The sequence below is a fragment of the Vipera berus genome (assembly GCF_964194415.1).
Source record: "Vipera berus genome assembly, chromosome: 12".
NCBI classification, from domain to species: Eukaryota; Metazoa; Chordata; class Lepidosauria; order Squamata; family Viperidae; genus Vipera; species Vipera berus.
The window spans coordinates 5,038,022-5,050,925 of NC_138215.1; the positions used below are offsets into that span (position 1 = coordinate 5,038,022).

The window sequence follows — 12,904 nt, forward strand, 5'->3', positions numbered from 1 at the left end:
CTCATCAAGTGAATGCACAGATGGAGGACCTGTCTTCCCTTCTTCTAGTGTCCATCTGGAGAACCAAAAGGGTCATCTCTTCAGAGCCCAGCCTTGAATTTCTGCTTTGGTTGGTAACAGGTATTAGAAGCAGGAGAGCCATGTTAGCTTATGGTAGCAAAACTATCAGAAGTCTGGTAGCGCCTTTTCCGGCTCACCAATTTTATTCCAAGGCACAAGCCTGATGTTTCAGCCAAGTTACGTTTGTTAGTAATGATAGGATAACTGTATTGGTAAGACAGATAGGGAATCAAGTGAGTAGCTAATAGCAAGAAGGCCCCTTCCACAGATTGCTCGCTTTGGACCAATGGTCGGAATTTGAATCCAGATCATCTTCAGAACTAACATGTGTGTTACCTCCAATACGTAGACCAGACCAGGAAATCCACTCTGCGGGCAGACTAAAACTAATTTTATTGAGGTTGGCTTTAATAGCAGAAGTCTACGAGCCTGGTTGTGCTGCACCTTCTCTTTCTTACGCTGAGGAGAAGTAGGGAGATGTCTGCTTGAGCTGTTTCCAAATATTATCTTGTTCTGGACTTTAAAAAATGATTCATTCCCCTTTCGCCTATACAACAGTTCCTGACTGCGTCCATCAAGCTCATCTCACTTTTGCTGTCACCATGGCAGAAGGAATGCTGGGAAAGTGAGCAGTTTACTCCCTCAGTGAAAGCAAAGGACTTTTTGGGGGTTGGGGGGAAATTGGTGGGAAACGAAGGCCTAATTCCAAAGCAAAGCAGAGGGTGGATTTCTGCAGTGGTCAGTGGATGGCGCAAAATTGCACCCCAGTTAGATTTTAGGAGAATGACTTTTTTTCCACAGCAGAAAAAAAAAAGTAATTATTTACACGAATGCTGCATGTGTGCATGGGGGGGAAAAATGACCTATTGGTAATAGCTGTTTTACTTTCCAAGAGAGCCTTATCCAAAAATATATTTAAAAAGTAGAACTTTATTTTGTAGGACCTGTAGGGATATATATTTTAAATACATGTATGGAGGGTGGGGAAGAATAAATAAAAGTCTTACCTCAGAATTAGCAAGCGGAAAATCCTCCATGAAGGCTTTTTTTATTTCACTTGGGCATCTTCACAATTAAGTTGACTTGGAAATTAACATGCCGACCTAGATAAAGTCAGGAATATGGACTGCTGCACTTTTCAAGGAAGACAAAGAGATGCAACAATGACCAGGACCAGCCTGGTTCTGATGGAGGTATGGATGCAAAATATGGGTAACCTCTAAGCTTATCCGGTTCGTAAAAGTATACAAGTTTTCAGGTGAATTTTTCTCCAGCAGGAGAGATGACGGCTGCAGATCCAGGAAATGTTTATGCTGCATTTGAGACTGCTGTAATATATATGTCCTATGTCCAAATTAAAAGGGTGGAGAATACGTAGATTACATTACATCCAGCAGGAGGCACTGAAAAGCAGACCCGTTCCTTTAAATGAGAATACAAACGTTGTAATGGCAATACTTTTTTTAAAAGCAAGACATATTTGTAATATTTGTTGACCAAACGAAGGTAATTATACCTTGTTAAAAAATAAACTGAATTTCTCTCTGTTGCATTTCCCCCCCTCCCCTACGGTTATTTCTAAGCCTTGAGGCATGGGTACAATGACCAGTGAAAAGTGCTCATTGTTTTAAAGCAAAAAAAAAAGTAATAACAGTGTCGGAAGGGACCTTGGAGGTCTTCTAGTCCAACCCCCTGCTCAAGCAGGAGACCCTATACCAGGGGTAGGCAACCTCGGCTCTTTTATGACTCATGGACTTCACCTCCCAGAATTCCTGAGTCAGCTGACTCAGGAATTCTGGGAGTTGAAGTCCATGAGTCATAAAAGAGTCCTGGTTGCCTACCCCTGCCCTATACCATTCCAGAGAAATGGCTTTCCAGTCTTTTCTTAAAAGCCTCCATGTTGGGGCACCCAAAACCTCTGGAGGCAAGCTGTTCTACTGGCTAATTGTTCTCAGGCAGGAAATTTCTCCTTAGTTCTAGGTTGGTTTTCGAATAGTTTCCATCCATTGCTTCTTGTCCTGCCTTCAGATGCTTTTGAAAATAGGTTGACCCCCACTTTTTTGTGGAAGCCCCTTAAATATTGGAACGCTGCTATCATGTCACCTCTAGTCCTTCTTTTCACTAGACTGGACATACCCAATTCCCGCAACCGTTCACGTTTTAGCCTCCAGTCCTCTTAATAGCCTGTTCTTTTCTGCACTCTTTCCAGAATCTCAACATGTTTTTTATAATATGCTGATCAAAACTGGATGCACCACTCTAACTGTGGTATTACCAAAGCATTATAAAGTGGTATTAACACTTCACATGATCTTGATACTGTCCCTCTGTTAATGCAGCCTAGGATTGCACTGGCCTTTTTGGCAGCTGCAGCACACTGCTGGCTCCTATTTAAGTGACTGTCCACTAGGACTCTGAGATCCTTCTAATGAGCCAGTACCTGTTCATTTGGTTTTTCTTTCCCAAGTGTGACTTTTTCTCTACGTTGAATTTCATTGCCTGGGATCTTAATACCAAGCCTTATATAGGCCAGAATGACTTACTCCCAAGTACACACAACCAGCCTTTTTCCTCGCTTTATTCTCTGGCATTGCCAGTGGTCGCCAGGTATTGCTTCTGGAAAAATTTGGAAGCCAAAAAGGGCAGTTTGTGAGCACCATCCAACACCCCTGAATCTGTTTTTAATCCTCTTGGCATGCTATAAGATAAAGGGACTGGCTGATGGGGTTCTCCTGTTCATCCAGAAAGCTTTATCCATTGGAAGCAACCAGTAAAAAAAAGTTTAATTATTTGGAGAAGTGGGAGAATTGTTCAGGGTCACAATTGCTCAACTTTCTTTTCCCATGATGACAAAGCACCCAAAGTTTAAAGCTCTGCAAAGAGAAAGCAATAAAGTGCAAGCAAAGTGGAAGAGTAAATGAGTCAGATTTGCATGTCAAGTTGATCCACATAATTTATTCACACGTTAATTCCAATCATCTTCCGGCGGCTCAAGGGCACTCGTCCTTCCCCTTTAAATATCAAATGCCCATCAAGAGTCTAATTCCAAAGAAGCTCACTCATAACCTCTGAACAATCCCCTGTGATTCTTTATTAGAATTCCAAAAATGAATAATTTTAAATCAATCTTAAAAAATACTCAAGGTACAGAATGTGCACACAGTACAAAGCAATTTACACACAAACATTAAAAAAAGAGGTGGGAAGGGAAAGAACAAACAAAAAAAAAGTGTGCAGAGAGGGAGAGGAAGAATTAATGGATGACCGGACTACAGCAATGCCCTCGGTGTGCCTTACACGTCATGAGCACTGCAAGACTGGCAGACAAAGTGAGCGGGGGCAGCCTTCAACACAGCAGGCAGAACAGATCTGCGAGAACCAACCTTCCTTCCTTCCTTCCTTCTCCCTGTAAACCAGGGACTCTTTCCTCTTCAACTGGGCTTCCCAAAGACCACACAATTCTGTATGTGCTGATGGGCACACCCCACCCCTCTTTTGAACAGTGCTGCAGACGAGCAGGCAGCGTGGGCTGCAAACCGTAACAGTGCATGGGGGAATGAGGTGAAGGAATGTCCTCTGTTCTAGGAAGCCAAAAGTGGTCAACCACTTGAGGAGGGAAAAGAGACTCAAGAGCTTCCAGGCCAGGAACTGCCCCCCCCCCGAGAAACTAAACCAGCTTAGCCAGTCTTGGGCGGGGGAGGAACCAGTGCCTCTTTTGCTGACAATTCTCATTAAAAAAAGTCAAAAGGGTCTCTTAGGAGCTCTAACAGCCATCTCCAAGCCTTCTCCATAACCTGTACACGCGCACCGTGCAAAATGATCCCCAGGGCCCATACTGGATCGCGCGACACACTAAATGCCGCGACGACAAGCCACGGGGACTAGCTAGAAGAGCGAGATGGCACTTCCCTCTGATGGTAACTACGTGGCATTCAACATCCAGCAACAGATGTTGGGCCTTAACCGGGTGGACTGCGTTAATTTAATCCGCCCTGCGGCATCACTGAGATGATTGATCCCTCTGCTGGCTTGCAAGGGGAGACGTCATCCATCTGCTCAGACTGAATAAAAACCCATCGAAAGGCTACAGGTGTGCGGCCTTAACAAAGCCAATTCCAAAAGCGAGGCCACAGGCCAGCTGGCCAGGGAGGGACAAGAGGCTCAGCTCACGATGCTAATCCATTAGGCCCAGAGATGTTTGCGGAGGTTATCCCCGACTTTTGCCTTCCAAACAGGATCACAGCACTGGTCCGAAACAAAGGCAGCCCAACAAACAATCTACAATTTGAAACAAGGGCCCAGACCAGGCCGACAACTGCCCATTGAATGCAATGATGGGCTTTCTCAACCTGGCATTCTCCTGGCCCGTTTTTCCTACATCTCCCACTATCTCTGGCCAGTGGTGCGGCTGAAAGCGATGATGGGAGCTGTAGTCTGCAGGGCAGCAGGATGTGACAGGCCAAGAGGCGACATCTAACACTGGGGCCAGAGAGTGGACGAGGGAGTTATCAAGTGTGAGTTGTGTTGACAGGAATGTCTGAATGGTGGAAGTTCAAAAGAACCCATCTCTGCTCCCTCCTCAGGTGAGCCAGGCAGGAAAGATCCGCGGTGACTGTTAGCAACCTTTGCCTTGCAGGACACTCGCATTCCGATAATGCTGCAGCCTCGTGTAAAAAGAGATGAGTCACAGAACTGAGGTTGAAGACAGAGAAGAAACGGTGACAAAATAAGCAAATGGGAGAGAGGAGAATAAAATACAGAAAATGTGTAATTGAAGCAAAAAAAGGGGGGGGGAAGAGAGTGGAGAAAGAGAGAAAAAAGTAATGTCAGCTCGAGCTCCGCTTCCATTCAGATCTGGGGAAATATACACAGCTTTTCCAGCAGTTGATCTTGTTATATATTCTGACAACACTGCATCTTTGGTTTGTTTTCCGTGGTCGGAGGGACGTGGATCGGGACCACGTTGTTGCTTGGAGACATGTCATTTTCACGTCTGTCGGACATCTGTTTCTGGGACACGATGCGATAGATCTCTGAAAGAGAGAAGCTGCTGGTGACCAGGGTGGAAGACGAGGGGCCGGGGCGGATTCGTCCATTCCAGAATTCACCCCCCCCAGTCCATGCACCAGGCATAAAGCCCCACCGCAGGCAGAAGGGGACAACTCGCCACGGCCAACTTGCCGTGGGTCAACTTGCCGTGGGACAATTCAACAACTCAAGTTAATTATTTAACATAATTTTAAAAATAATTTTAATTTTTGTAATTTCGTATTTTATTTTGTCCCTCCTTTGGCATCCTTTCTTTCGTGATTCAGTTTGACTATTTCTTCGGTATCGGTGTAACTCTTGTCTCATGGCGAGTTGTTCCACGGCAAATTGCCGGCAGCCAGCTGGCTGTGGCGAGTTGTGGTAGACCCCTTATGGGAGGGGTGAGCTTGTGAGCATCTACTTGGTTTGGTCCCTCCTGGCCTTCACGTCTTCTCTTGCGACGTAAGTACAGATGACCTTTGACTTACAAGCATTTCTTTAGTGACCATTCAAAGTTACAATGGCACTGAAGAGAGTGACTTACAACTGCCCCTCACACTTACGACCGTTGCAGCATCCTCACAGTCCCCTCGTTAAAATTCAGGCACTTGGCAACTGGCAGGCATCTATGGCAGTTGCAACCTTCCTAATGGCTGTAATTTGCAACCTTCCAAGCTGGCTTCTGACAAGCAAAGTCCATGGCAGAACCTGAATTTGCTCAATGACCTCACAATTCACTTTAACAACCACACAATTCACTTAACTGCAGCGATTTGCTTAACAACTGTGGCAAAAAAGGTGATAAAACTGGGCGCAGGTCCCTTAAGAACCACCTTGCTTTGCAACGGAAATTCTGGTCCCAATTGCAGTCGTAAGTTGAGGACTATCTGTATGCATGTTTTTATTTGGAGAATGACGTCAGGAATCTCTTGATATTTTATTTTTAAATGCAATGAGAAAGTTGGGTAGTTATCCCTCTTGCAAATCTTATTTCCATTAGCTAGCTACTTTGTGAACAGATCTGTAAGGTGCACAGATAACTTCAAAGAAAAATTAATCGATCAATAGATCAAGAAATCCATCTTCTTCTGCCATTTGCCCCTTGGACATTAGTTTAAGTCTGCTTTCCCCAACCTGGTGCTCTTAGGTGGGTTGACACCATCCCTTGTGAGCTGAACACTCAGTAGTCTGGGTAAGGATATAGGCCTATTCCTTAATCATTTTGGAAGTTAACGATCTCAGGCCTGGGGATCTATTCAAATGGACTATTAAATAAGCTGCTCAGAAGAGCATCTTCCACCATCTAGAAGCAGAAATATGATGCCATTAAAAGGCTGGCAAAGCCTGCCTGTTACTGACATCCAAGGCCTCAGCCAAGATGGACACTCTTACAGCTTTGGCCCACAAAGGTTCTGACTTCCAACCCAGAGCAACCAACATGAAATGACTCTTCCCAACTTGGGAGGTCTTAGCAGCACCATTGTCTATGTCAACCTAGTGAGATGTTCCAGACAAAAAAGGCAACCAGATGGGCTAATTCTATTTTAAATCCAAGATTAACTCCAAGATTAAGATCAGTCCATAAATCAAGAAGCAAACAATACCCCACTCAAGAACTGCCAAACAAGGTAACAGTGAATGGCCCAACCAACTTCCATTGGGGAGTAGACCCAAGCCAAGGCCAAGACCGCTCCCATTAACACTGACACTAGCTCTGACGGAACTGCTTCAAACGTACTTGGGTGCGTTTAGTGTTGTGTGGGCGAGCATTATCGTTTATATTAAAAAAATAAATAAGTAACTGGACTGGTACATGCCCTGTTTGTACAGGTAATCCTCAACCTATGACCATAACTGAGCTGAAAATTTATGTTGCTAAGTAAGAAATTTGTTAAGTGACTTTGCTTGTCAGAAGGTTGCGAGAGGTGATCCCATGACCCCAGGACACGGTGACCGTCATAAAGGTGAGTCAGTTTTCAAGCACCGAATGTAAATCACATGACCCCGGGGAACGCTGCAACAGACAGAAGTGTGGAAAATGGTCGTAAGTCACTTTCTTCAGCGCCACTGTAACTTCGAATAGTCACTAAGCAAACTGTTGCAAGTTGAGGACTGCCTGTACTATGTAGGCCAGAAATGATTTCGTACATATATTTTTTTAACAAAAATCCCATCCTTGATTAGTTTGGTAATCTTCTATCCCCTTGACAATTACGACTTGATGGTAAGTTCTACAGGTCCTTTGAAGGAGGTTCTCCGGGGAGTCCGTGGGGGCTGTGCAACCTGGAACCACATCCAGCGCACTCTTAGGCTAGTCACAGGCCAACCTAAAGATCTCAGATCAGCTCATGCAATTGGTATGCCTGGAATTCTAGAAGCTGGAGAAAACCCAACACAACTCAGGCTGCGAAAGCTGGTCTGGGCCCAGTCAATTTCTTGGAACGTAGAAGCCAGGGGTAGGCAACCTTGGCTCTTTTATGACTCGTGGACGTCAACTCCCAGAATTCCTGAGCCAGCCATGATGAGGGGAAAGGGAGAGGTTTCCATAGAGAGGAGGTATTCAGCACCAGGTTCGGCAGTGGCAGCAGCCCTCATGCTGAAACTCCACCTGGGTGAAATGCAATAGACGAACACAGCATCTTGGGGGGAACCCCCCCACTCCCCCCACAATCCCTGAGGCTGGCATTTGGCTTGGCCAAGTAGCCTGCAAGATGTGGTACTTTCCCTAAACCAGGGGTAGGCAACCTTGGCTCTTTGATGACTCGTGGACTTCAACTTCCAGAATTCCTGAGCCAGCATGGCTAAGCATGGAAATCTCTCCCTTTTCCCTCAGCATTCCTTCAGAATTCTGGGATTTGAAGTCCGCGAGTCATAAAAGGGACATCGTTTCCTCACGCTGGCTGAGGAATTCTGGGAGTTGAAGTCCACGAGTCATCAAAGAGCCGAGGTTGCCTACCCCTGGTCTAAGCCCTTCCTTGCTGAGCACTGGTCCCCACTGACCCAACGCCTCGGCAAAGAGTTCTTCCCGCTTAGGGAGATTAAAGGCTGACCTGGGATGACTTGATTCTCACCTGAGCTTAAAGCCACTCCGAGCACCACTTCCAAATTCCAGGCCACCACACTCTTATCTCCTAAGCTGTTGTTTATCAAGCAGAGATCCAGAGGCATTTCCTATCCCTCTGACACGTACACAAAACGCTACCTTTGAGACTTACTATAATAATCCCTCTACGGTTAATCGGGATATCTGGCCTTCTTGGATTATACACTTTGGCACACATTCCTGAGATCAATCACTTCTGTTGCTTACTTTAAATGGGGCTGGGGGGGGTTATAAGGCTCCAACAGGACACGGCCTTCTCCAGAGCTTTCTCCACCAGAAGAAAGGAAAAACCCCATCCTTAATTCAGAAGACCGCCTCCCTAACCCCGTGCTCTGTGAGTGTGTGTGTGAAACAGAAAATATGGTTTCATTTCACATTCCAGATACAGGTGGTCCTCGACTTACACAGTTCATTTAGCAACCAAAGTTACAATGGTACTCAAAAAAAGCGCCTTACGACCGTTGTTGTTTTTTTACACATACAACTGTTGCGGCATCCCCACGATCACGTGATCCCAATTCAGAGGCTTGGCAACTGACTCAGACTTATGACAACTGCAGCATCCCGGGGTCCGTGTGATCCCCTTTTTGTGACCTTCAGGCAAGCAAAGTCAACGGGGAAGCCAGATTCACTTTACAGCCGTGTCCCTAACTTGAACAACGGCAGCGATACGCTTAACAAATAGGGCAAGAGAGGCTGCAAAATGGGGCAAAATTCCCGTAACAAATGTCTTCTTTGGCAACAGAAATGTTGGGCTCCATTCCGGTCGTTAGGTCGAGGACCACCTGTATTCCTCTGAAACGTTTCAGATGGGCCACAGTTCAGCAGAAACGAAATCCAGAATACTTCTGACCCTCCAGGTTCCAGTACCTGGAGGGATCCCAAAGTGATGTGGTCCAGTCTTACCTTACAAGTAAGGTAAGACTGGACCACCGCCTTGCCCGCTCTCCCTTCTCTGCCCGGCCAAGGCATGACAATCCCCCCGTCCCCCAAAGGACTGCACCCAGGGTCAGAGGGAAGCCTGCCAACCCTGTTTCTTGTGATTCAGGGTCAGCCTGTGGGTTCGGCAGTTGGGTCGGACGACTCAGAGGAGGAGGAGGGGGGTGTTGAAGACCTTGCTGAGGGGGTTGAAGATCTTGCTGATGAGAGCCCTCAGCCAGGCCCCTCCCACTTGGTCACCACGGAGACCCAGCTGTGTGAGCCTGACAGCGTGGATGAAGATGACCCACAGCTGGCCCTGTTCAAGGACGCCCGACGCAGGAGGCAGTCAATTAGGAGTAAACAGAGGAAGGCAATGGGGCTTCTCGGAAGGAGGCAGAGAGAAGCCACGCCCTGAACTCTATATAAGGGGAATGTCTGGGAGGGCTGGTTTGCTGAAGGCAACCGCTCGGATGGTTCATGTTTCTTAAAGCTCCTGTTTCTTGGTTCGTGTCTTGTTTGTTTTTGTAGCTATAAATTTGGCAGGCTTAGTTCCAGCCTCTTGCTGGTTGTAAAGGGGTTGTCCCTGCCTTTTCTGCAGGGCCGGTAGCAGGCTGGTACAGAACATTTCTTTCCTACTGCCTTCCACTGCTGTTCAGAATCATGTCTTCTTCCCAAAGCAGCTGTTCCCTTATTTGTTGTGTTTTTTTTATTTAGAGAATTTATACGGCCACCCACTCACTCTCAAGTTATTCTGGGGGCTTGCAAAAAATAAAGTAACCATCAACTGGAATGGGTGTAGGTGGAATATTCAGGACTGGTGACTGGAGTGTCTTCAACCAGCCTGGCATTCCAAAGGCAAAGGTTAACTAAGCTTTCAAAGCTGGGCAGTCATAGAAATAAATACATCATTGCCCTGCTTTGGAGGGAAGGAATAAAAGACACAAGACACATCCAGGTGTGACTCCGTTCTCGGAGCATGCCAAGGCCAAGGGGAAAGGAAGAAGTGAAGTTTACCAACAAAATATTCAGCTCAGGGTAGGATGTGTCATTTTTTTAAAAATCCCATTTATATCCCGCCCTTCTCCGAAGACTCAGGGCGGCTTACATACTAAAGCACAAATCAATGTGCTTAGCAATAGCCTTCATTCTATGTATATGCCTGCTTATTAGGGCTTTCGCCCCCCCCCCCAAGTGGCATTTTACAAAGTCAGCTTATTGCCCCCAACAATCTGGGTCCTCATTTTACCTACCTCAGAAGGATGGAAGGCTGAGTCAACCTTGAGCCTGGTGGGACTCGAACCTGCACTAATTGCAGGCAGCTGGTGTTACTTAAGGAGGCATCAGCCCACTGCTCCACCAAGGCTCATTAAGATTTAACACTTGCAAAACTGAGATTTTCCTTTTTAATTGGGGGCACACCTCTTCTATTTGTTGGGTGTTCCCTTCTTTTTGTCTGTCCTCTTTTCCTAGAGTAGGTCCATATCTTTTTAAAAGGAGGACTGAGGCATGCTGCTGAAAATGCAGCTGTCAGCTAATTCTTTAATGTCTTTTCTGCCAATCATTTACTGGTGGCATTAATTGCTCAAAAATGAAATGCCCCAACAGTTCCAAAGAATTTCAAACGAAAGAATACAGGCAACCTCGGCTCTTTTACGACTCATGGACTTCAACTCCCAGAATTCCTGAGCCAGCATAGCTGGCTCAGGAATTCTGGGAGTTGAAGTCCATGAGTCGTAAAAGAGCCGAGGTTGCCTACCAATGCACTGGAAATATGAAGAGTAAAAGCAAGTGGAGCCTTCAGCTATGCACTGAAAGGACTTTTAACCATCACTTCACATCCATTTTTTTCCTGGGACACAAATTCAACTTGCACAACTCTCAAAACTTCCATCAACCCTACAAACGCTTCAGGAGTCAAAGCCAGTCTCTCTCTGTTGTTTCCTTGTTTTTGCTACGTGCCTGACAGAATCGATGGGACTTTTCTCATCTGTGCCGATACGGACAACCAGGGTATATAGCAGCAATGGCGATTTTTTTTTAAAAAATGGAAGCCTTCAGGTAGGACAACCTGATTTCTGGCACGTAGATTTTAACAGAATATGTGCAATGCATGCATCGTGCCCCCTTTTTTTGTCAACTTTTTCAGGCCATCCCGATCCAATTCTTTTTCATTTGTTGACTTGCAGAGGCGCCCCCATTATTGCCTTGTGATGCATCAGCATTTGCCGGGTGGCAGATGGAATGCTTCCAGAGGTAACACGAGGGTATGGCATCTAACCAGGTTAAAGGAGCCTTGGTGGAGCAGTGGGCTAATGCCTCCTTAAGTAACACCAGCTGCCTGCAATTAGTGCAGGTTCGCATCCCACAAGGCTCAAGGTTGACTCAGCCTTCCATCCTTCCGAGGTAGGTAAAATGAGGACCCAGATTGTTGGGGGCAATTAAGCTGACTTTATAATAATGCCGCTTGGGGTGTGTGTGAAAGCCCTAATAAGCAGGCATATACATAGAATGAAGGCTACTGCTAAGCTTGTAAGCCGCCCTGAGTCTTCGGAGAAGGGCGGGATATAAATGGAATTAAAATAAATAAAAATTAAAAATAAACCCTTTCTTTCTTTCTTCGGGTTCATAACCTTCTATTCTTTTAATGGAGGAGCACGGTGGCTCACGAGGTTAGAATGCTAGACGGATGATTGGCAGGTTCACGTTCCAAGACCTGTTGCTGCCACAGGGTGGGGTCAGGAACAGCGCTGTCCCCGGCAAATCCTTTTGCCACAGAAGCACTTTGGAGCTTCTGATATGGGAAATAAACCTAGGCTTTTATGACCTATTTACCCATTAGCTGGATATTTTGGTCTTGTCACATTTCGTGCCTTCTTTCAGAGGGAGCTACTGTATGCCTGAGGCTGACTTGAGGCTGAGAACAGCAGCAACAAGTGATGGGAGAGTTGCAAGAGGAGAGCAGAATCTCCCCCAAAGCATTCCTAAATTCAGGAAATCGAAATTCCTTCAGCCCTGCTGGTCCTTCAGCCCAAGCGCTATCCACCACTGGAGGCCAAAGTCAGCCACGCGCTTTTTAAGAATCTTAGGGAGAAGGTGAATTCTACATGGCCTCTAAGGGCCCCACTCACCAGTCAGAATGGTCTGGAAAGCAGCTTCCACGTTTGTCGAGTCCAAAGCAGAGGTTTCGATAAACGACAGGCCGTTCTTTTCTGCGGGAAAGAGGACAGGCTGGTCAGGGGTTGGTGGCCTGTGTCAGAATCCATTTATATCACATTTCATAAATGTATAGGTAGAACAATGTGCTTATTCTGGGGATTCTGCCATCTCTCCAAGGGGGGGGAGAGGATAGTTACTTAAGGCGATCTTCAAACAACAGGGAAATGGTTGAACTGGGGGAGGGAGTGGGAGACACAGATCTGGATCGCATCTCCATTTACAACTGAAAAGGAAGAAGCAATAACAATAAAAACAAGGAGAGTTTCCCTTTCCCACGGAAGGGCCTGACACATAAGTAAATGATGGGAGCCTGACCAAATGGATGAGGGGAGGGGGGGCTGAAATGGGAATGCTTTATATGGGATTGAAATGTAACTTTGTTAGATTCCGTCTTGTATTGCCACAATCGATTCCATCCTAGTAAACATTTTCCTTTTGGACGAAGCTTGCATCCAAGAGTTCTTATTTCCTAAGATGTGGATTGAGGTGGGTCCTGACAGCCTGGGAGCTTCACGACTTTGGCAAGCGGCAAGCGGAGGACAAAATGGACACCGAGCTTTCTAGGTTGTCCATCAG

At 46.2% G+C, this 12,904-nt stretch overlaps 1 protein-coding gene across 1 annotated transcript in view; it reads right to left on the reverse strand.

Moving 5' to 3' along the window:
* Nucleotides 1-2,995: 2,995 nt before the first annotated feature.
* RAB11A (RAB11A, member RAS oncogene family) overlaps nucleotides 2,996-12,904 on the reverse strand; it is a 42,133-nt gene continuing 32,224 nt past the window's right edge. Inside the window, exons 4-5 of the mRNA XM_081337664.1 lie at nucleotides 12,241-12,321; nucleotides 2,996-5,093 (exon numbers count right to left, since the gene is read on the reverse strand). Coding sequence (XP_081193790.1) covers nucleotides 4,954-5,093; nucleotides 12,241-12,321 — 221 coding nt within the window. The 3' untranslated portion in view covers nucleotides 2,996-4,953. The remainder of the gene's footprint in view (nucleotides 5,094-12,240; nucleotides 12,322-12,904) is intronic.